The sequence below is a fragment of the Pipistrellus kuhlii genome, unplaced genomic scaffold (assembly GCF_014108245.1).
Source record: "Pipistrellus kuhlii isolate mPipKuh1 unplaced genomic scaffold, mPipKuh1.p scaffold_m20_p_14, whole genome shotgun sequence".
NCBI lineage: Eukaryota > Metazoa > Chordata > Mammalia > Chiroptera > Vespertilionidae > Pipistrellus > Pipistrellus kuhlii.
In genome coordinates, this window is record NW_023425449.1 from 24532058 (window position 1) to 24554430 (window position 22373).

Genomic DNA, 22373 nt, shown 5'->3' on the forward strand with positions numbered 1-22373 from the left:
CCTCTCAGGATCTTGTGCTTCTGGTCCATTTTGTGAAGTTAATCCAAAATGGCCTGGGGACAAATATAGTTGCTCTGAGCCTGAAGGAGGAGTGTGATGGGAGTCTCTTGGGAGTCAGATGCTTGGAGATTGGGGGGTCAGATGCTAAAGAGATGGCATTATTACAGGGTCATTGACATCCCTCCATGGTGTTATCTCATGAGTTTAGATTGTGGGAGATTCGAGAACTCACCTTCCCACTTGTTGGTACAGATAACCATACCATATTGTGGGGTTTAGAATTGTGAATCTATGCAATTGGATGCCTGCCCTTCTTGCTAATTACATGATCTTGGGCAAGTCACTTAACCTCTCTTCCTGGGTGCAAAAACAGTGCTTGCCTATAGGTGTCATCACAAAATTTAAATTGGATGAAGGATGTAGGGACCGAGCACATCACTGCACAAAATAAGGACCCAACAAATGCTTATTCCTTCTTTTGTCTGTGATTCTGAGCTTCGATTCATTAAGGAAATCATTAAGTTCTTTGATTATAAGAAACCAATATTATATGCTTTCATCTAAAATTCAGTGGTTGGTTTTTGTTTTTGTTTTTTGTTGTTTGTTTGTTCAGGGATTGTACTATTAGTGGGGGAAAAATTATCATGTTTGTAATGAACAGACTGAATATGTTATGAATGTCATAGATTCACCTCCATAGACAAAGAAGGTTTATCTTGTAAATCATTCGTTCCCAAACTATTGGTGAAAACATAATTTAAATTTCTCCCCAAAATATTGAAATTGACAGGCAGGATAGAGAAATGGGGGGAAAGGAAGGAACAGCAACATGCTTGCAATCAAAATGGTGACCAGATAGGGAAACAGTATGACGTCCAGCAACGGGATGACAAATGTACTCATTTCAGAAATTGCTGCACAAGCAGAGTGACAGATGCTGGGGACACAGCGGTCAGCCAAAGATGGGGAGACATGCCCATCAGCACCCGCACAGGTAGAGGACCACAACGGTTGGGCCGAGGTATGCTATTAGAACAAGCAAGCACAGTGTTGTGGCACTTACAACCAGGTGATTGGATTTAGATTAGGGGCTAGGACAGGCTTCCCTGCGGAAAGGAATAATGCTTACCCCAAAAACTCTGGGCAGAAAATGTGGTCTCCTTCAGCCTGTGAGGACTGGAGAGATGGCAATGTGGCTGGAGCACAGAGAGGCTCACCAACATGATCCAGGTGTTCAGGTGGCCCAGAGAGTTACCAGGTCAGGCTGCCATAGATGTGCGATGAAACACCAGCTGGTAGCCAGTCAGCTTTCAACACAGTTCTTCTGTCTGTCAGGGAGAAAAGAGCATTCAGGGACCAGCAGATGCAGGAAGATTCAGGAAGGAGTGGATCCAGGACTCCATCGAGAGGGGTCCCCCTGCTGGCCAAAAGTTATGCTTTCCTTAAGATGGAGTTGAGAACTCGGTAAAAGACTTTAGTTGATGCTGCATCTGAAGGGTACAGCTATGGTATTCTTCTCTCTGCTTTTTGTTTATGTCAGAAGTTTTATATAACAACAACTTTTTAAGCTAAAAGGAAGAGCTCCTTCTCACCAGCTGCAGTTTGGTTGTGAAGATGGGCCAGTGGCCAGATGTTTCCCTGAGACTAACCTTTGGCTAGCCTGTTGAGAGGGAAGGGCTGTGGTTATTTCCTTCAACAGGAGAAGGAAAGAGATGGACTCATTCTGTTTGTTGAAAAGTCATGGAATTAGAGTAGTTGGTTCAACTCCCCAGGCTCAGTACATTTAGAAAAGTAGGCTGTAAATCCTAAATCCTCTAACACATTCGCTGGGGATTTCCAGGAATTCTTCTTTACACCCAGACATCAAACCACATGACAGGCATACAGATTTTATTTCACAGTGTTTTGTAAAAACTAAGAACTAAACATTTCATGACAGGTATAAATTTGTAATGAGGAGTAACTCTAGAATGGCCCTATGTTTTCTGTTCAGGAATATATTTGCCTTCTAAAAACTAGTTGCTAAACAGATGATAAAGAAAATCACAATCAAATGAACAAGGGAAATTCTAATTGTTGCTAAGTCGGAGAATTCATCAAGTAATTGGGTCATGATTCATACTTCTTCAAAAAATTATTTTTATTATTGAGGGTATTACAGATGTCCCCTAATTTCCACCCTGGGGTCTCCCTCCACTTAGCTCCCACCCCACCTTAGACCTTCACCTCACTCTTGTCTGTGTCCATGGGCTATGCATATAAATTCTTTGATTAATCTCTTCCCGTTCTTTTCTCTGAGATCTATCAGTCTGTTCCATTCTTCCATGTCTATAGTCCTATTTTGTTCATCAGTTTATTTTATTCATTAGATTTCACATATAAATGAGATCATGTGATAATTATCTTTCTCTTGTTATATTTCACTTAACATAATAATCTCCAGGCCCATCCGTGCTGTCTCAAAGGGTAAGAGATCCTTTCGTTTTTACTGCTGCATAGTATTATATTGTATAAATGTACCACAGATTTTTTATCCAGTCATCTTCTGACGGGCACTTAGCTGTTTTCAGACCTCAGCTATTATAAATTGTGTTGCTATGGACATAAAGGTGTGTATTTTTTTATTTTTTATTGGTGTTTTGGGGTTTCTTAGGATATGGTCCCAAGTGGGATCACTAGGTCAAACAACAGTTCCATTTTTAATTTTTTGAGGAAACGCCATACTGTTTTCCATAGGGGCTGCACCAGTCAGCATTCCCACCAGCAATGTACTAGGGTTCCCTTTTCTCCACATCCTCACCAGAACTTGTTATTTGTTAATTTATTGATAGTAGCCATTCTAGCAGGTGTGAGGTGATACCTCCTTGTGGTTTTAATTTGCATATCTCTGATAATTAGTGACATTGAGCATTTTTTCATATATCTCTTGGCCATTATATGTTCTAGTTGGAGAAGTGTCTATTTAGGTCTTTTGCCCATTTTTTAATTGGATTGCTTGTCTTTCTCATGTTGAATTGTATGATTTCTTTATATATTTTGGAAATTAACCCCTTATCACATATATCAACTGTAAGATACAGAGAAAGCAAGACTGATAGAAAAATATTCATTTTCTACTGTCAAAATAGTGTCTTAGCAAGTTTCTTGAGTGTCAAAGCAGGCTGAATTAATAAAAGGTATGAAAATTACAAAAGAATTTGAACCAACCTTATTTTCTAATTCTTTTAAATATGACAACAGATAATTTTATGATGCTGTTTTACTCTTTTTCACTGCTTTGACAAACAGCCTTTTATAGCATTTTACTGTGCAAATTGGTACCCTGATCTGACAATCCTGATCTAGTCCACTCCACTGTTTTTGCCCAAGCCTGGCGGACCATGCTGGATCTTCCTGAAGGTGGTGCTGTGCTTAAACACTATCCTACAGGATGTGGGTTGGTAAAAGAAGGAAGCTGTGCCTGTGGAGAAGCTGCAATCCATTCACAGCTTAAAAGCATAAAGAGAACACAGTCTATTCAAGAAGCAGTTAGTACCATTGCTAATAGTACTGGCAAAGAGCAAGGTCATGAGTGGCTTCTATACAATACAAGGTGTTAAAGTTAAAATTGCACGACTTCTGTTCTTATATTCTAAACTATAATAAGTACATAATTCACCTTTATTCCATCACCTTTTATTTCCTATCCCCTAACCTTCTTTCTTTTGTAAACATTTTCTCTTTTCCTCTCTTTTCACTTACAAATTTGCTTTATAATTGAGGTATCATTGGCGAATATGTTTCCACCATGTAGAAATTACATTAATATAAACTCCTTTGTGTACTGGTCTCCAACTGACCTAAAAATATTGCCATAACTGCCTGAGAGTTATGGTAATAAAAGATTTTGTGCTGGCCAGAGAAAAACTGAAGGTCCAGTGTAGGATGAGATTTTCTACGGACTTTATTGGGAATAGATATGAGACCTAGGTGTTAGAAAACACTTTCTTTATTGATAATTATTCTTTGGAATTCATCTTACTCAAGAAGAATAAGTAAGAAATAACTATTGAGGTTGAATTTTTTTTTCCTATCAATTAATGTGGCTCTTTTCCAAAAGAGTCATTTGTTAAATTCATTTTCAAGAACCAGAGACAACAGCTCTTCTCTATTGAAATATAACAAAAGGAAAGTACAAGTTCTTGGCAATCCCCTCCTATTACTTCCATAGCGGGAGAAGACTATAAGGTGGCCTGGTTCTGATGAGTAAAAGTCTGGTAAAGAAAAGCCAGCAGAACACAAAACTATTTGTAGTCTCGGTAAGTCTTGGTACAACTCAATAAGTACACCAGCTGTGATGCAAATTGATGTAACATTTCAGTGGCAAAGTGGAATTCCCAAACCATCTCCCTCCTAAAAGAGGCCAGTGTGTTTTTAGTGAGCCCTGTGGACATCTGGACCTTCGAGGTGATGTTTCAGACAAAGTAAATTGAACAACAGTGAAAGGGAGTAGCACAAGTGATTTTTTAAATTTTGGAAACATACTTTGAGAAGAAATGCTAACCAAATGGGGCTCATCAAACAAGGAGAGAAGTAGTTGAGGAGTGATTTCTGTATAATCTTTAACTTATGAAAGATTCAGAGATGAGAGTGAGTAGACATTTCTTCTTCTAAGGGAAAGACAGCAAAGAATATACAAAAGCTGTAGTAGCAAGTGTCAGATTATATGAGGGACAAACTACACAGCAGGTATCACAAGAAACACTGCCAACGAGGTTCTATGGACTCCTTTTCTTATTCTTTTTTTAAAATGTATTTTTATTGACTTCAGAGAGGAAGGAAGAGGGAGAGAGAGAGATAGAAATATCAATGATGAGAATCATTAGTCAGCTACCTCCTGCATGCCTCCCACTGAGGATCAAGCCCACAACTCAGGCATGTGCCAGAATAGAACCTAAGACCCTTCAGTCCACAGGCTGATGCTCTACCCACCAAGCCAGACCGGCTAGGGCTCCTTTTCTTATTCTTAAGTCAACTTTCTTGTTTAGAAGCAGAATGGTAAATCAGCTAGCCCCTTGAGTTTCCTGGGACTGTTCATGCTTTTAGATCACAGATGTTCAAAGCTGACTGGGAGCCTTAGAGATCATCTACTTTATAAATGAGGATACTACTTTAAACAATTATCTAAAGTCATGCAGGTAATAAGTGGCAAAGTAAAAACAGCAACCCCATCTTGTTAACCTCCAACCCACGGCTATATTCCCACTACACAAAACTACCTCCTGAGTGTATGTACACCAAATACATGGAAGTTAAGCCACACCCCATTTCCAGATCCTACATTTCATGGTTAGTTCATGATTTCTTCATGTGGTTGGGTCCCATCGATGACAGACACTAGGAACCCCCTCTGAGTGTTCGGCCCAGCTAAAACTCAAAGAAACGACAACCTTCCCTGAGGTCAAAGCTAGCCTGTCTGTCTCAAGCCCCCCAGCCCGCTTGACTATTTCCAGGAGGCAACACTGCATCTCACTTTTGACAGAATGTCTTCCCGTTTGCCTTTGTAGGTTTCACAGCCGCAGCCTCCCTGGTGTCCTTGGCTTGGGCCTTGGCCTCCTACCAGAAGGCCCTCCGGGACTCTCGAGACGACAAGAAGCCCATCAGCTACATGGCGGTCGTCATCCAGTTCTGCTGGCACTTCTTCACCATCGCTGCCAGGGTCATCACCTTTGCCCTCTTCGCCTCGGTTTTCCAGCTGTACTTTGGGATCTTCATCGTCCTTCACTGGTGCATCATGACCTTCTGGATCGTCCACTGTGAGACAGAGTTCTGTATCACCAAATGGGAAGAGATTGTGTTCGACATGGTGGTGGGGATCATCTACATCTTCAGCTGGTTCAACGTCAAGGAAGGCAGGACACGCTGCAGGCTCTTCATTTACTACTTTGTGATCCTTTTGGAAAATACCGCCTTGAGCGCCCTCTGGTACCTCTACAAGGCCCCCCAGATTGCAGATGCATTTGCCATCCCCGCGCTGTGTGTGGTGTTCAGCAGCTTTTTGACGGGCGTGGTCTTCATGCTGATGTATTATGCCTTCTTTCACCCCAATGGACCCAGGTTCGGGCAGTCACCAAGTTGTGCTTGTGAGGACCCCGTCGCTGCCTTCACCCTGCCTCCCGAGGTGGCCTCGAGCACGCTGCGGTCCATCTCCAACAACCGCAGCGTGGCCAGTGACCGCGACCAGAAATTTACAGAGCGGGATGGCTGTGTGCCTGTCTTTCAGGTGAGGCCCACAGCCCCGTCCACCCCATCGTCGCGCCCGCCACGGATTGAAGAATCTGTCATTAAAATTGACCTGTTCAGGAATAGGTACCCAGCATGGGAGAGACATGTTTTGGACCGAAGCCTCCGGAAGGCCATTTTAGCCTTTGAATGTTCCCCGTCTCCTCCAAGGCTGCAGTACAAAGACGATGCCCTGATTCAGGAGCGGTTGGAGTATGAAACCACTTTATGAAACAAAAAGACGTTGGAGGAGCCACAACTGCCAGATAAAGGGTGGTGGCAGGTGTGTGGCAATAATGAAACTCCATCCTAAGAGTAGGGAAATGAGCTGTCATGCTTGTAGTCTGACCGTCGTTGTCATGGTTACTGTCTGACCTTCCATCAGCTGACTGCCTGCTGCTGGTCTTCTTTCAAATCAAACAGCTGCCCCAACAGTCTCCTGCCACTGGGAGGACTCCTGGTTGCTACCAACTTCTCCTACACTGTCTTTCAGTGCATCCACCGGAGGGTCCTACAAATATGGAAAACGTTGCCTCTGATCAATAGAGTGTTTTGATGAAATTAACTGATCTCTGCGTCAAAATATATTGTCATACATGCACACACATAACATGCACACGTACACTAACACACACACAACACCAGTCCTCTGTCAAAATAGCTTAGGTGATTTTTCTTGGTGAAAAGCTCTGATTCTCATGGGAATATTAAAACAGAGAGAGAATATATCCCTCAAGACTCCAGAAAAAAAAAAGAAAAAAAAAAGAAGTAGTACTGCTTAGAAAAGAATTCATAAACCATGCTCATTTGGAAACCAATGTGTGAAAAACCTGTCCAGTGGACAGCAAACTCAAATGTGTTTACCCCTGTATTAGAAGTGAAGGGATGGTTCATTTTCAACACATGTCAGGATTGGTGTTTTTTTGTGTGTTTTTTTTATCTTAAGTTTTCACTTGAGAACATCTTTAATGACAGAAGTCCGATGCAGCACATGGATGGCGTTGGGTAAGACCAAGGGGCTCGATAACTTAGTGATATAAATTAAATGGTAATTGTGATTCAGTATTCAATTGCAAAGATTTAATAATAAACACAGGAAGAGAAAGTTGGGAGAAAGGCAAAAGGAGCGTCTGATTTCCCGACCTGAGCAGTGCACATTGGAACATAAGAGCAGATTGGCGAGAGAGGACCGGGCTGGAACTGGATGTGTCAGGTCTCAGAAGGCGTGGCTCTGCCTGAGCACAGTCAGGCACAGTTCCATTACACGCCATGCCTCATCTTTCTAGTGCCAAACACCGTCCTATCCCAGGATGCACCTGGAAGCCCTGGATAACTGAGATGGAGTGGCATGAGCCCCACAGAAGCGGAAACAGGAATGAACATTCTTCAAGTTCTCCACTGTGTACAGACTCCCCCCCCACCACCAATTCAAGGTCAAAGTGATGTGTCTTTTAGAGGCGTTGGGACACTTTTTAGTAAGTATGAGCAGACAAATGAAGTGAATATGGTAGGGGGGAAAACCCTTCTGAACTGATTGAGGGCTTATCACTAGGTTCAGCTAAGATTTGTATTTGAATCCTTTGTAAAGTTGTACCCTTACCACGAGCTTCTGGTTTTAAATACCTCCGTACAGCAAGTAAGCGTTCCTCGTTTTCTGTTCCCAGTGTCCTCGGTCATGGTGCTTTTTTGTTGCATTAAAAGTGCCGGTCAAACTTTGATAGTATTTTTTTGTAATTGGTGCAGAGTGGAATAACTCATGGATTATTTCAATATTTTTGTAATAAAGAAATATAGGGTATGCATAGAGGCATCATCAGTTGTTTTTTTGGTTTTTTTTTGTTTTTTTTTATAGACCTGGAACTGTTTAAAATTACTTTAAGTATCACAATTACTTGGGATGAAACCGGGTCCACAAATTCCCTCAGTCTACCTTGGCTTATTGAGAACACTTATCTTTTGCAAGATCCACCCTACTGTGTGCCATGTCTGTGTCCCCAGGAACCTGGCCAGGGGTGCCGTCAGGATATCAGGGGATGAGAGGATCAACTTAACTAGAAAGGGCTTGTCAAGACTGGCCATTGCTTCCCAGGAAATCAGAGATGTAAATGGTTACTTTCATCCACTCATTATGGCAAACTTGACCACAGTAGAAGATGTCTTAAATTTCCTTCCCTGGTTTATATGAACCCAACTGACATATTGGTGAAGGCTCTAAATAAAAATGAAAAGCAGTCAGTTTAGCTTCATTATCCAGTTCTTGGGACTGTCCAATAATCAAGGTCTGTAGCCACCACCTGTAATGGGTGTGCCCTGCAGAGACTGCTGTCCCCGCGATGACATCCACAGGAAATGGTAGAGCATTCAACATAGGACTTCTTTGGGTACAAACCCTAAAACCGTGTTTAAAAATAGACCATTATTGTCAGCAGGTATACTTTTCCTATTCTGCTATAATTTGATCCTCCAAACAAGATTTTTCACTGAAAAACAATGATCTGTTGATTGGATGTGAAAAGATTGCCTAATCACCCGTCAAGGCCCAGGAAGATACCCTTCTTGTCAGCAATTGGTGAAAACGATCTGCCTCCACTGTGGAAGGGGGAAAAATGATTATATTGACAAATTGTCCACTTTTATGCAGAGCCATGAGTTATTAGCTTTATTATTGCCAAGACACCTTTTAATTGATGATCTGTGGAAACTGAATTGCTCGGTTGAACTATACCTTTGATTCCATGAGCAAATAACAGATAACAGTACAATAGCGTTAATCACCACAAATGCCACAGGCTCCATCAGTCTTCAAACATGTAAGTCTTAAATTATTTCTCAACTGTATACCCCATTTAACATGTTAAGAGCCAAAATAAGTGCTATGTAAATTTTTTTTAAAAGATAATGTAATGTGCTTTGTTTTAGAGGTGAGAATGTAGTCAGGAGGGTGTAAGAAGTTTGAATTTTACAATAATTTTCCAAATACTGTAAATACTCTGTTATCTAACATACTTGAAGATTATGTTGTTTTAGTCAAAAATTCTTGCTAAGGAAATGACATCTCCTACATGTAGTAAATTACAATTTTTCTCAAGATTATAACAACAACAAAAATCTGCTCTGAAGGTAAATCATGATTTAATCTTCCATGACTTAAAAACACTGCCATTGGACTGTGTGGGGATGACAACTCATTCGTTTCTAGACACATTGATAACAGAGAGTATAAAGTATTAGGACTTAAAGAGACATTGTCAATGTACAAAGGACAGAGTTTGATATTTATATTTTTAGTTCTTCCTAAGATTTCGTTTTTAATCTGCCATTAAACCCTCCACAGAGAGTACATGAGGAACCAAAAGGAAGAACCCAGGGTTAGCATACAAACTGGGAATGCTGGGCATTTTCTCTGTGGGCTCCAGCCTCCTGTGCATAAGCTTATTGGATTTCTTGAAGAGGAGGGGTCTACTCTCAGTACTCACTTTTTTAATAGGACCATACAATTTTCTTAAAGAAAATATTATACATTTTTTTCACTTTCAAAGTAGCATTTTAAAATGAAACCATAGCTAATATTTAGAACCATATGTATCTTGACCACATAGACTTCAAGTATTTGTGTGGAAGAAAAAAATTTTTTTTTACCTAAGTTAAAGTTTGCTCCCCAAAAATGACTATGTCCTTCAAATTCTCTTCATACATATACTTTGTCCTACTTAACTGTGTACTGTCCAGTCCAATAATATTGACTTCAGACAGTCAGTTACTATTCATTTATGATACTGCAGTGACCTCAACAAATGAAATCAATTCTTTTTTAGAAATATATTTTATTAATTTCTCACAGAGAGGAAGGAAGAGGGATAAAGAGCTAGAAACATCGATGAGAGAGAAAGATCAACCAGCTGCCTCCTGCACACCCCTTATTGGGGATGTGCCTGCAACCAAGGTACATGCCCTGACTGGAATCGAACCTGGCACCTTTCAGTCCACAGGCCGACGCTCCACCTACTGAGCCAAACTGGCTTCGGCAAATGAAATAAATTCTTATTGACATAGCAAAAATATGCAGTTCAAGTATTAGCAAAATATATAAAGGTAACCTGAAGATAAAGTATAATGAAGCCCTTATGCTTAATTTCTAAGTGCCCACTTTGGTTTGTTCTATGAGTAAATGAAGTGATAACATAGCAATGAGAACTTAAAAGTAAATGGGGGAAAATGACATCTCAATGATTTTTAAAATATATATATAATCCTATATATGTGTGTATATTATAGATCACACACACACCCACACACAAAATAGAGTAACAGATGAAAGGGATAAAGTATGTGCTCTCTTCTTATGCATATAAATTGGCATGTTACTCACACATGAGCTTTTCGATAAATAAAACTTCTTCCTCCTCATTTTTCAGCACCAACCCAAGCTTGCAGAGCCTGTCTGTGAGATAGCAACACACCTATGAACTTCAGTTGGAAGCCCCTAGATACGATCTAGCACTTTCAGCTTGAATGAGCTTTATCATTTCTCAAGGATCTCATCCTTTAAGAAGCTGAAAAAAAGAGTCTTGAGTCATTTCAAAGTTTCTTTCTCTGAGCTGATTGAATTCAGCCAAGAAAACCTCTGGTGTCCTTACCAGGGTTGTGTAAGGTGACATATTTGCCTTTAAATGCACCAGATGCGATTGAGCGGAAAGAAATTCTGACACAATGTTTAGACAAAAAATCCAGAGATACTTTTTTCTAACGAACCATTTTCTAGACTACATATGCACTCCCCTGCATTCTCACACGTCTTTGCCATTAGCCATTACTGTTTCTATATAAAGCTTGGATGCGAGGCCTGCGTCTCTGAGGAGCGTTCCTTACAGCCTTTTTTAAAAATAGCTCAAACTGCCTCTCAGAAATGTAGCTCAGAGCATTGGCTGAGGTGCATCATGAAAACACAGCAGGCCTGAAGTGGCCGATTCTATCATTTCAGTGATGGACGCAGATGAACTCACATTCATTTATCTTCAGGAATCCAGTGTCACTTTGACAACAATCAAAATGATTGCTTTAGCCAGCATGTGACTCATAACACCCTCCCCTTTCCCCTACCCCCATCTGAAGCTGGAGCATTTCAAAATAACTAAGGACAGGCCACCTCCCTCTACCACCCACATCCATTTCCAAAGCTCTGGCCCTTACCTGGATCAGGCTGTGGAGTGACAGTCAGGCGGCACCTCTTCCCTCCCCCAGGACTATCCTCAGAAGACCGTCTACGGACAGAGGTCTTATCCAGATACTGTGTCAATGTGTGCCTATGTCAACAGCCTCCACAATATCATTACTCAGTCAAAAGCAAACCTCTGCCGAATGTGGGTGGAATTGTATAAAAACACGATGAGCTATTTAATTTTGCCAATTGTAGCAATTAGGCGAGCTCGCAGACAACCTGCTCTCACAGCGGAAAGCCATGTGGAAAAAGTGGCCAACAGCCATTTGCCCACAGAAATGAGGCGTTCAGAATCTCCCTTGGATATTTAAGGTATCACATTATTTCACCATTTATTTGGAGCTCTTTCTCTCTAGATTCTGTAAGGAAAAAAATCAGAATTTTGTTATTTTATACCCAGTGATCTAGCCCAGAAATATGAAAAACCCCAACCAACCTTTGTGACCTATCTTCTGCTAAATAAAGGATGGCTTAATGTCCCCGAAATGTCTAATTGTTTTAGCTAAAATATTTTACTGACAAATAATATACTGACATAATTTGTCAGAAACACTGGCTCAATCAAATTTTTCTTTGATTATTTTTCCCTTAGATTTTTTCACAGTTCAGTTCCCCATATTGCAAGTAGCTTACCACGATCAAGAATTTAACATTTGCCTAGTACTATGTTAAAGAGGTACCTGTATGTGATCTCATTTAACCCTCCCAATCATCTGTGAGATAAGTACGATTTTCAAATGACCAAACATAAGCTCAGAGATATTAATAAATGGCCAAAGTCCCACAGCTACGTAAAAGTGGAGCTGAGAGTCAAACACAGCTTGTAACAATGTTTAACAACCGCAGAGCCTTCGGGAAGACCAAAGAATATTTTCCCACCAAAATTTATTCCTGGTTTGGCAAGATTTCAGGGGAAACAAAATCATGGTCTGACGATCAAATTTTTCAGAGAAAATTATATTTAAAAGTCAAGGATGCCTTTCAGAAGGAAATGTTAAAAACAAACAAGTCAGTGATGAGAAATGAAAGTCTCTATCACACTTAACTGAAGTTTACTTCAACTCCCTAATTCATAGTAGGCAGATCAATGCTACTCTTCCATCCCAGACAACCAGCCCCTTCATGGCCCTTCTCTACACCAAAGTAAGTAATAAGTATAAATTAACTTGATGGTTCTTCTCTTGTATTCTATATGTGTTAGCTACTGTCATCCAGTGAGGCAGACTAAAAGGTAACTAAATCCCACAACTTACTTTGATACCCTGACCAGAGAGAGAGAGAAAGAGAGAGAGAGAGAAAAGAAGGAAAGATAGATCAACAAATCCTTGAAGCACCATTGTTTTATTCCATTCTCATATTTTTCCCCCTAAATTTCATTTATTTCATGTTTTTCAGATCACAAAATTTAATATTTAAGAAGATTATTATACCACTAAATTCTCCCATCATACAAATCTAGGAGCCTTCTCTTAGATTGAAAGGTTGGATGCAAAGACTATAGCAAATGTTTGGCAAGTATTTGTCAAATTGATTAGAAAGAAATTAATGTTTCATCTCCCTCCTCATTTTAGATGTAAGGTGTCTTTATTTTACAGGAAGACAGAGTTATAGCCCATTTAATGATGCTGTATAGTAAGCTCTGTCTGTTGTTGTTGGAACTGATGCTAAAAAGGTAGTCAATAATAAACCAAAAATGTTCTCAACCCTGATGATGATCAATCTGAACTTATGTATTAAAAATATAAGTAATCATCCATCTTCTTACTTGGATAAGATTTAAGCCAATTTTTATGAAGTTATATTAAATTAGCAGTCACTAATTTCTATAGAAAATAGCATTTAAAAAAAATGCAAGTGTTACTTCAGCACACTTCTTTCATAGATGAGACAACTGAACTTCCAAAAAAATCAGAAAATGTTTGTAATCAGAATTCCTTCAGTCTTTCATTTAAAATGCATGATCTATATGATTTGTATTATTGGGCAATACTCGGTCAAGTACAAAAGGATTCTCACACTCCAGCAGCTCCCATTTGGTTGTTAGTAACAGAGTAAGAGTCTTCTGACTTCAACTCCACCTCTTTTCTGCTCTACCACATTGCTTATCTTTTTAATATCTATATTTAATTCTCTACCAGAGCAATAAAGGAACATAAGGGTTTCCAAGATTGTATTCTGTAAGCCTCACAATGACAAATATGAGGTAATGATATAAATCCAAGATAAAGGCACAACAGATGACAGCCTATAAAGAGAAGAGTAATTTTATAATTTATTTTTATACTGCTCCAAAACTACATATTTTTCAATCAAAGTCATAAAGCAACAACAAAAAAAGTTAAAATACTCTTTTGACACATAATACTTGACACAAAACAATCACCTCTAGATATTTTGGGGATATTCCTAAGACTTTTAAGAAAAGGCATGAAATTCGATGCTTCTCGGATGTCTGAAGAACTTTTGAATAGGCCACTTCTCTGTCCTTTAGAAAACATCCCTCCCCAGCACACAATATCTGTCTCCAGCATACCGATTATTTAGGAATAACAAATTTCCAGTCATGAAACTCGGTTACTGCAACCTGAGAGGTTGTGCTCAAGCCATACCCAGAAGAGCAACCCTGTGTTGCATTACCTTCAGGAGTCAGGACAGTTTCTCTGTGTGAAAACTTCTGCTGGTGTTATGCCTAATCCAAGTCTCTCTGCTTTGTGGCCCACAGGGATTGGCTTCCCACATAGCTAAGAAGTTTGTTGCTTAAAGATATCTATTAACTTGCATAACTAATTATTATAAGTGAAATAATTCTGGTCAGGGAACGTATAAACCCATAGCTCCTCTATAGAGTAAAAGGAAGGAGAGAGAAAAAAATATAGTAATTTTTACAGATTCCAAATAATTCAAAGAATTCCTTGGTGGGTCCCATTAGGCATTAATAAAATAGTTGACTGAATAATGGTGTGAGGTCCAAGGCACGATTTCTAGGTTTATGCCCCCATTACCCTGATTACTGCTGTTTTAGCCACTGCACCAAACAAGAAAAGCATAGTTTCTGATGCAATGTCTGCAGAGCAAAGATGTTTAACAAAAGAGATTAACATCAAAACTAATTAATCAACTTGATAGGCAAATATTACCAGAACAGTACCAACACAATTTTCTCTTGTGTTATTATTGCAGCCTGTCACCTACTCTGTTATTAGAATTTCGGAAAATGTAAGGTTTCATGTTTTTATTATACAATCATCTACAAAATTAAGCTGGTAGCCCCCTTCTCTCTCTGTTGCTTGATTTGCATTAAAATGGAAATAATCAAATTTTTATTTCATTAACTGTTACAAATATTAACAAATGGAGATGTTGAGTTTAAGCTAATTTAATCTAACTGTTCTGGTGGCATTCTGGTATCAAATCAACACAATTATTTCAAGTTAATTCATTACCAGTAAGTTCTAAAACACCCCCACGTATGCCAAAAATATAGTTGGGGTTTCTATTACTTTAAGAGATTCCTATTCGGTTACAAACCAGTAGAACATATCTTACTCAGCACAGGCATTTCAACCCATTGTGATTCTGGAAGATGAGCTCTTGTGTTTGGGTGTGTTAGGTACCGTTGCATTCACTTAGCAACTGACCTTTGACCTGTGACTTTTTATCTAGCCCTCCAGAAGTTCTTATTCTGTTTAAGTTGGGAACCATCACACATATCCTGTAAGCAAAGGAGGTCTGTCAGCTAGTCAAAGAGTTATCTTTTTCTCTCCTTCTTTCAAAGAACTAAAATAGTCAACTTTCTTTATTAACTCTTCTAATGTATTGTACATAGGAAAGAGAACAGATCTCTGAAGTATGTTGGGAAAGCCTGGGGTGAGACGTTTTCCTTGGTCTGAATCAGAAGCTTGGTGTTGTGTGAAAAGAAAGAAACCTCCCCTGCCGTGAGGAAGGGGAAGGGGGCGAGCCAGCCACAGGCAGACAGCAAGCCTCCATGTCACAAGCTGCATATTGCTGATGCCATCAATTCCCTTCTCTTTTTTACAGAACCGTCTGGGAACTTGTCAAGCTTTACTGAAGGTGATTTGTGTTCATTCATTCATTCAACAGACCTTTGAATCTTGCAAATTCTTGACTTGTAATATGGTAGCCAAGCTGCTGCAAGGGAAAATGAATCTGTTAGTTGGAAGGAACTCTGCATTCTGTGCCATATGGTGATGTGCCTGGCCTGCCGAAGAGAAAGACCCCGGTGAAGGAGAGCATTGGGAATTCCTGCTACTGCTTCCTCATCGTTCATGCTATGAATATTCACCCACTTCATTTGCTTTTGCCAGTAAGCACTGCTTTGGAAAAAAAAAGGGGGGGGGGGAGGAAAGATTCAGTAGATTCCTGGGGCCTTGCATAGCTCAGAAAATTGGTACTGGTTCAAAGGGACTCACTTTCAATGAATACAAATCTACTTGTGTTTGAAAATGAAAAAGAAATGATATTGTCACCTGTTTTGTGATTGATCAGTCTGGGTATAGCTGCTGCCCTTACTTCAGTTCTTGGAAGTGCCGTTGTCAGCATTGTAATAGCAAATTTACACAAATCAAATTTATAATTCTGTTTCAGAGTTAAAATCTGCATGGATGTAGCTATTGAATAATTTGATTCCTGCCTTGCTCGGTGGTTACACTGCCAGTTTCAAACGGAGATGCATTTGTATGTGGAACTGGCTCTTCCTGTTGCCTAGACCCTTGCAAAACCTTGGTGGTGAGCCCTAAAATCCCCAATCTCATGTTCTCAGTTCATGTATAAACAGATAGTCTCCTTATTTAAAGCCGTGTTCTTTCCCACTTGCTTCTCTGTTTTTAAAGAAAGCTTTGGGCTGCAGGGTAAGAAGGAATTGATTTCATGTTATAAAGTCAGAGTTTGCAACAAAGTCAGGCATCTGTACGGTGTATAATGTTTTCTGTCTCGATGCCTTCATATAAGAATTTTAGGAGTTAACCATAGATGAATAAGTAAAAGTCATCCGATTTAATCCAATAACGAATCTAAACAAAAATAAACAAACAAAAAAAAGAATAAGAAGAAAAAGAAGCAGGGTCATTTTCCTTGTGTTTCAAAGTTGTTTCTCCTGAGCAATAGTCCCCGTTTTAGGCGCCAGTGTCATGCTGTGTCCCCTCCCCTGGCAATTCATTTTCAGAACTGAAATTTAATGGTAGTAAAAGTGGCCTGCCACCATGTGACTAATTTGCAGTGGCAAGGCAATGAAAACCAACAAGTTGAAGAAAATGTTAATTTCCTGAACTCCGAAGCCAGAATAGGCACAAAGGGTACTCTCATATACAATGAGTTGGTTGATGGTGGAGACACAGAGGCAATACACCATTCTCTTCCACAAGGCTTGTGAGTAAGAGTGCCTCTGAGTAGTGTTGGGACAGAAAGTTTCCATGAATGTAGAGATCGGGGGTGTGGAGATTGAAGAGAAAACCTGTCAGTGGGTCGTCAGGAATCCTTGCCTTCTTATAGAGCAGAGGTTCAAGGTGGCCTTGCCATTTAGTAACTATGACAACAGATGTGTCTGTTTATACAAGGCCAAGGCATGACTGCAGTGGGAAGAGAGAGGAGAAGCTAGTGGTTTCCTGTCTGAGCCTAACTCTGTCCTTAAGGAAACTGTCCCCCAGGACAATTCTCCTTGGACACTGGCGCTGCCAAACAGCTCTGCATGCCAACAGCTTCTGGTGGATTCTATGAAGCGATAGTGTAAGGTCTTGTAAGTACTTTTGTTTGCAGGACATGATTCTTCGAATTATTCCTCATTTCAACAACCATGAGGTTCAAGGTCACCATGGCCTCGCTCATTATCCCATTGTAAATATCTCATGTCATCACAAGGACCTCTGTGTTCACATTCACTGAACCCAGCTTGCACAAATTAACTGACTCATTTAAACGTATTTTGGATCTTGATTCTGCCATCACCTAGTCTGCGCATCTATCCCCAAATTGGAAAAATAATTCTTGGGAGAATGATTTTCAGAATAATGGAAGGGGGGAAAAGCAATTTTTCTAGACAAAACTACTAGACCACTGATAGCCCTAAAGCTCTGATTGTTCCTCATGATTAAGTTTCTTTTCACTGAGGGCTTTTAACATCTGAATTTTCCAGATGGTTGCTAAGCCATCTTCACTAAACTGTAGTGGACACTATGGTGTTATTCAAAAACAAAGACTGTCCACATGAATGCAAATCTCCCAGTGGGGGGTGAAGCATTAGGTCACTCAAGGAGTAAATTTGGACTTTGTGATCTGGATATTTGGGGAAAAGCTAGGTGTTTGAATCGTAGTTTTTCATCTGGTTGTCTGGTGTTGCCTAGAGAGACAGAAAATGCTCAGGTGTTGTAGGCAATGGAATTCAACTTTCTTGTGCAGTAATCTATTGCTGGTGATATTCTGCTGCTAAATAAAAACTCTTTGTTGTGCAAAGAGAAGTAAATAATGTAGAGAAATGCTATTTGATTTTTATTTACTGTCAACAAACACAAGAATGAAAGAGGTTTGAGAGGCTGTCCTAGGTGTGCTCAGACGTGACTGTACCACAGGGCTCCTGACCAACACCCGGCCCTTCCCGACAAGGAACTTTTAAATTCAGCTCTTTTCCATCTTTCATTATTTTATAGTTACCTCCTGCTCTTCACATACGCTTAATCATTCACAATGTTTGGCAGAATTGTTCAAGGAAAATACAAGTTTGTTAACTTTTTATTCTTCAAATGGGAGTTTTCATTTTAAGAAGTTCTTATACCGTTAGGCATAAGAATAGTTTAAACTGCTTGATGCAGTTACTTCATGGTGAATTATATAGTGTTGATAGCAGTGAAATCTCCCTCCCCCCACCCCCAAATTTAAAAAGAAATACTTTTTTTTTTTCTCTTGTGGCTTGGTTGGTCAATGTCATTCATTGATTTTCCAGAAAGGATGCTTGTGATATTCATACAACTCATATTTATGATTCTTTGTGGACATTCCTTCCTTGTTTCATCAGATTTGGCTCGGGATTGGTGAGCATGTATATTTCCTCAAATTGTGCGCTTACCTTACTTACTGTTCTGAAGCTGGGCAGAAAAGCAGACCAGCAATTCAGTCCAATTTTCTTTGAAGTGTGCTGATGTTGTAGGACTTTTCCCAAGGCATGGACAACAAGCAGGCACACAGAGCACTGGGAGGGGGTTCAGCTATGCAAAGACCATGAGCGGGTTGCCAGAGAACATCGAAATGTTCGTAGGTTCTTAGGAAGGGTTTTGATTGTGTCAAATCCTACATTTAGTGCCAACTTAGAACGACTTCATGGGGTAGGCAGTCCCCTTCCTCGCTGAGTCCCTCCTGTTATCAGATGCAGAAGTTTCCCAGAAATCAAATCGCCACTCCACTTTGTGTACCAACGGCTCCAGCTACTGGTATGGTCATGGCTCTGTGTTTTGTACATTCTCCTTTAGAGGGCAGGTCTGTTGGCTAGTCACATACCCCTCAAAGCCTTCAGGATGACAAGGCTGCTGCCCAACTTAGCTGGGCTTTGCTTTTTCCTGGTGATTTTTACTTCACTGCATCCTTTTCCAAATCATTTATGCCTTCGTGTTATTGACAGGATATTTAGTTCAATGTTTAGGTGAATTGGCAACAAAGAGAAAATCAATTGGCAACTACAAAAATCTGAGACTTTTTTTTCCAGTTTTCTTTTATGTGATAATTGAATGGAATTTATTGTTTAATAGAAAACCAAAAGTCCCAGTGTTGAATATAATTACTGTTTTATGTTACTTTTTTAAAATTATTTGAAGAGAGAGGGGCAGGGAAAGAGAGCAGAGGGGGAAACACACACACACACACACACACACACACACACACACACACATCGATGTGAGAGTGAAACATCCATCAGTTGCCTCCCTTACACACCCAGACTGGGGATTGAACCTGCAACCTAGGGATGTGCTCTGACCGGATATCAAACCCACAGCCCTTCAAGGAAGGTAATAACACTCCAACCAACTGAGCCACACCAGCCAGGGCATGTAATGACTGTTTTAAATATGCTTAAATATATTCAAAGACATGGGATCCTTCTACACTCTGGAGAAGGTTGCTTTCTGGAGGCCAGGGCATGGAGGGGGGTGGTCTGGTGGTGGAAGCACAGAGTCTGGGGGGTCTGAGCTCTTCTGTCCTCATCCTTGGTTGGTCATTTTAGCTTCAGAAGCTCACATTCCACCTCATTTTCCATGTTTTCATACATAAAAGAGAGAATATTTATCTACCTACCTCATACGGGTGTTGTGAAGAATACTTAGAGTTCTCCAAGTGCTTTGACCCTTGATAACTAGTATCAGCATGAAGGAGAACTGTGCACGCCCAGGAGCAGGCTGTAGTGGGGGAGGTGGAGGCAGCTTAGGAACACAACAGCAATAACTCACCAAGCAAAGAACACCATCATTCTTCATCCCTTAGTGAACGGGGGAGCTTTTCCCTTAAAGGTCTATGTACAACTCTTTTCAATTATCAGCTTTTTAACGAGAAAATTAACTCCTTTCCTACAGAGAAGCTTCGTAGAGAATGACAATCTTCCTCTGAGCCAAACTGAATTTTACAAAATATTTCATTAAATGCGTCCAGAAAACTGGGCTCCTTATGAGGCCCGAGGAGTCTGCATGCCTGATCCCCACACTACGTTTTTCAGGATGCGTGCACGATACTCTGGTTCAATATTAATGATTGCCACGTGATGGTCTGGAGCCCACTATCAGGAGGGGGAAAAATTCAACAGATATTATTCAAATTAGATTTGTACGTTGTTTACAGTGAGATTCTCTTTCATCCCTAAAGTGACACATCTCTCCCTTTGCAATCCTTGAAGAGTGTAAAGCCTTATTTCTGCCTAGAGCTCCTGAGTTGATGCATTTCCCAGATTGTAAATATTTTAAATATTTCATAGAAGTGTTTACATCAGGCTTCAGCTACACATTGACACACACGTGTACTTGCACGAACATAGATAGGAACAAAATTAAAGGACAAAGGGTGGAAAACCACCACAGACACCATCTTGGACGGCTTCCTCCCAAAGTCACTTGTTTTCTTTTTACTTATATGTGTGCTAAATAACAGGGTGTGTCCATATGGAGTCATGGAGGCGATATTCTAAAGTAAAAAATACACCCAGGAACTACACCAACAATACAGATGATGTTTTAATGCCATGACTTCATGGAGCAAAGTTGTGCATAAATATTCTCATTGTGCCCTTACTTAATAATTATATTCCTTTGCAAAACAAACTCGCAGGCCCTTGACATACAAAATAAGGTTTCAGAAAGTTTATCTCGGCAAGAGGGTTTAAAAAATCACTTTGTACTTGGAGCTGACAACACATCCACGTTCAACCATCTTCTGGATCCCAAAACTAAGTTGCCAGCGGTAGGTCAAAGGCTTAAACTTTCAGATTGCTCACACATTTCTAATGCATGGCAGTGAGCTTCCTGAAGCATGAATATAACCTAAGCAATTAGCTGATCCATTAATAAAAATGTGTGTCCCTACACCAGAGTTAGATAAATATTCTTTTTTTTTTTTGACTCTAAAATATGAGTAGAGAAGTGAGTCGAAATAATGTGGGCTTCTTCCCTCTCCCCACTACCCTCCCTCCCCCACCCCGGTACCATCATCAACACTTTTCCAACCAAAAGTGCAGCCGAATATCTTTTTGCTACAAAGGGAAATATCTATGTCTTTCCTTTGTTTTTACACAAGAAAACTGAAATTGACTAGACATGAGGGCCTGGAAATAAGAACAGGTGTGGCAATTTTTCAGGACTGGCTCGGAGGAGGGAAGGGCCGTGGGGGAGAATGTGTCCCTGGGAGATTTTTCCATAAGGGTGCAAAACAGAATCTAACAGTGCTAGAACTGGAGAGTTCTTTGAAATGGTAGCATCTAAGTTCTAGAGGAAAAAACAGGGGGATACCACATGCTGTTGGATATAAGCTATATATCTAATTACTGGGGAAAAGGACATTTGAATGCCCCATACATTTTATTCTTTTTAAGGCTTTCCAGCCCACATGAAAATTTCCAGTCTTACCTGAAAACCAGAGACTCTTTGAAAACTATTTGTTAGGAAAGATAAGTGTGATTATACTGCTATGGACCAGCCATTCTGTACATCATCATGTGTGATGCTTTTGTAGATGTTGCTATCAACTTTCATGGCTACTTCCAGTTAACAAACTATCCCTAAACAAGTGGTAAAAGCACACGAAAAAATTTCATTTGCTCAAAAAAGAATGTTTTCCACCTCTTTTATATCCATGTTGCTATCATATAATAAAACTCCTTTCATGTCTAGATGGTATGAGATAGCTGAAAGAGGAAGCTTTTGGTCGATTGCTCATGGAATCTCTAACCTGACGCCTCTCTTTAGTAATGGGGGCAAGCAAAAGAGAGAGGACCTTGGGTGGAGAACTTTGCTCTGACAAATTGTTTCTGCTATTCTCTTCAGTTCCCAGATTAGATGATGATGATGAATATGCAAATTGGGTTTTTCCCTTTCTCAGAACAAAGAAGATAACCAATGAGCCAGTGTCTCCTCCCACTTTGAAACCAAATAGTACATGAATTTAGGGCTAAGACAAAACTATTGTAAAAGCAAGAGCAAAAATTGTCCTTCCTATGGATACTTTTCTCAGTTTTTATTAAATTCTTCTTACAGTTTAGATCAGACATTTCTAGTAATGATAGCTAAGTCACTTTGATACAGCTCCAATGCAGAAATGGTGAAAGCATGAGTTGCTAACACAATCACTGGGGATACAGACTTCCTTTGAACTGACCACGCGAATTGGAAACCAATATTTGCTATCACTAATG

General features: G+C 40.0%; 1 protein-coding gene across 2 annotated transcripts in view; it reads left to right on the forward strand.

Annotated features, from left to right (window-relative positions):
- XKR4 (XK related 4) overlaps positions 1-15950 on the forward strand; it is a 271987-nt gene extending 256037 nt beyond the window's left edge. The window contains exons 3-4 of one of the 2 annotated variants that reach the window (XR_006741572.1): positions 5547-7736; positions 15518-15950. Coding sequence is in view for 1 of the 2 variants with exons in the window: in XM_045581415.1 (XP_045437371.1) it covers positions 5547-6493 (947 nt within the window). In the remaining variant the exon portion in view is untranslated. Of the gene's footprint in view, positions 1-5546; positions 8861-15517 lie in introns of those variants that run through there. The other variant, XM_045581415.1, reaches the window with a different exon arrangement.
- Positions 15951-22373: the final 6423 nt, after the last annotated feature.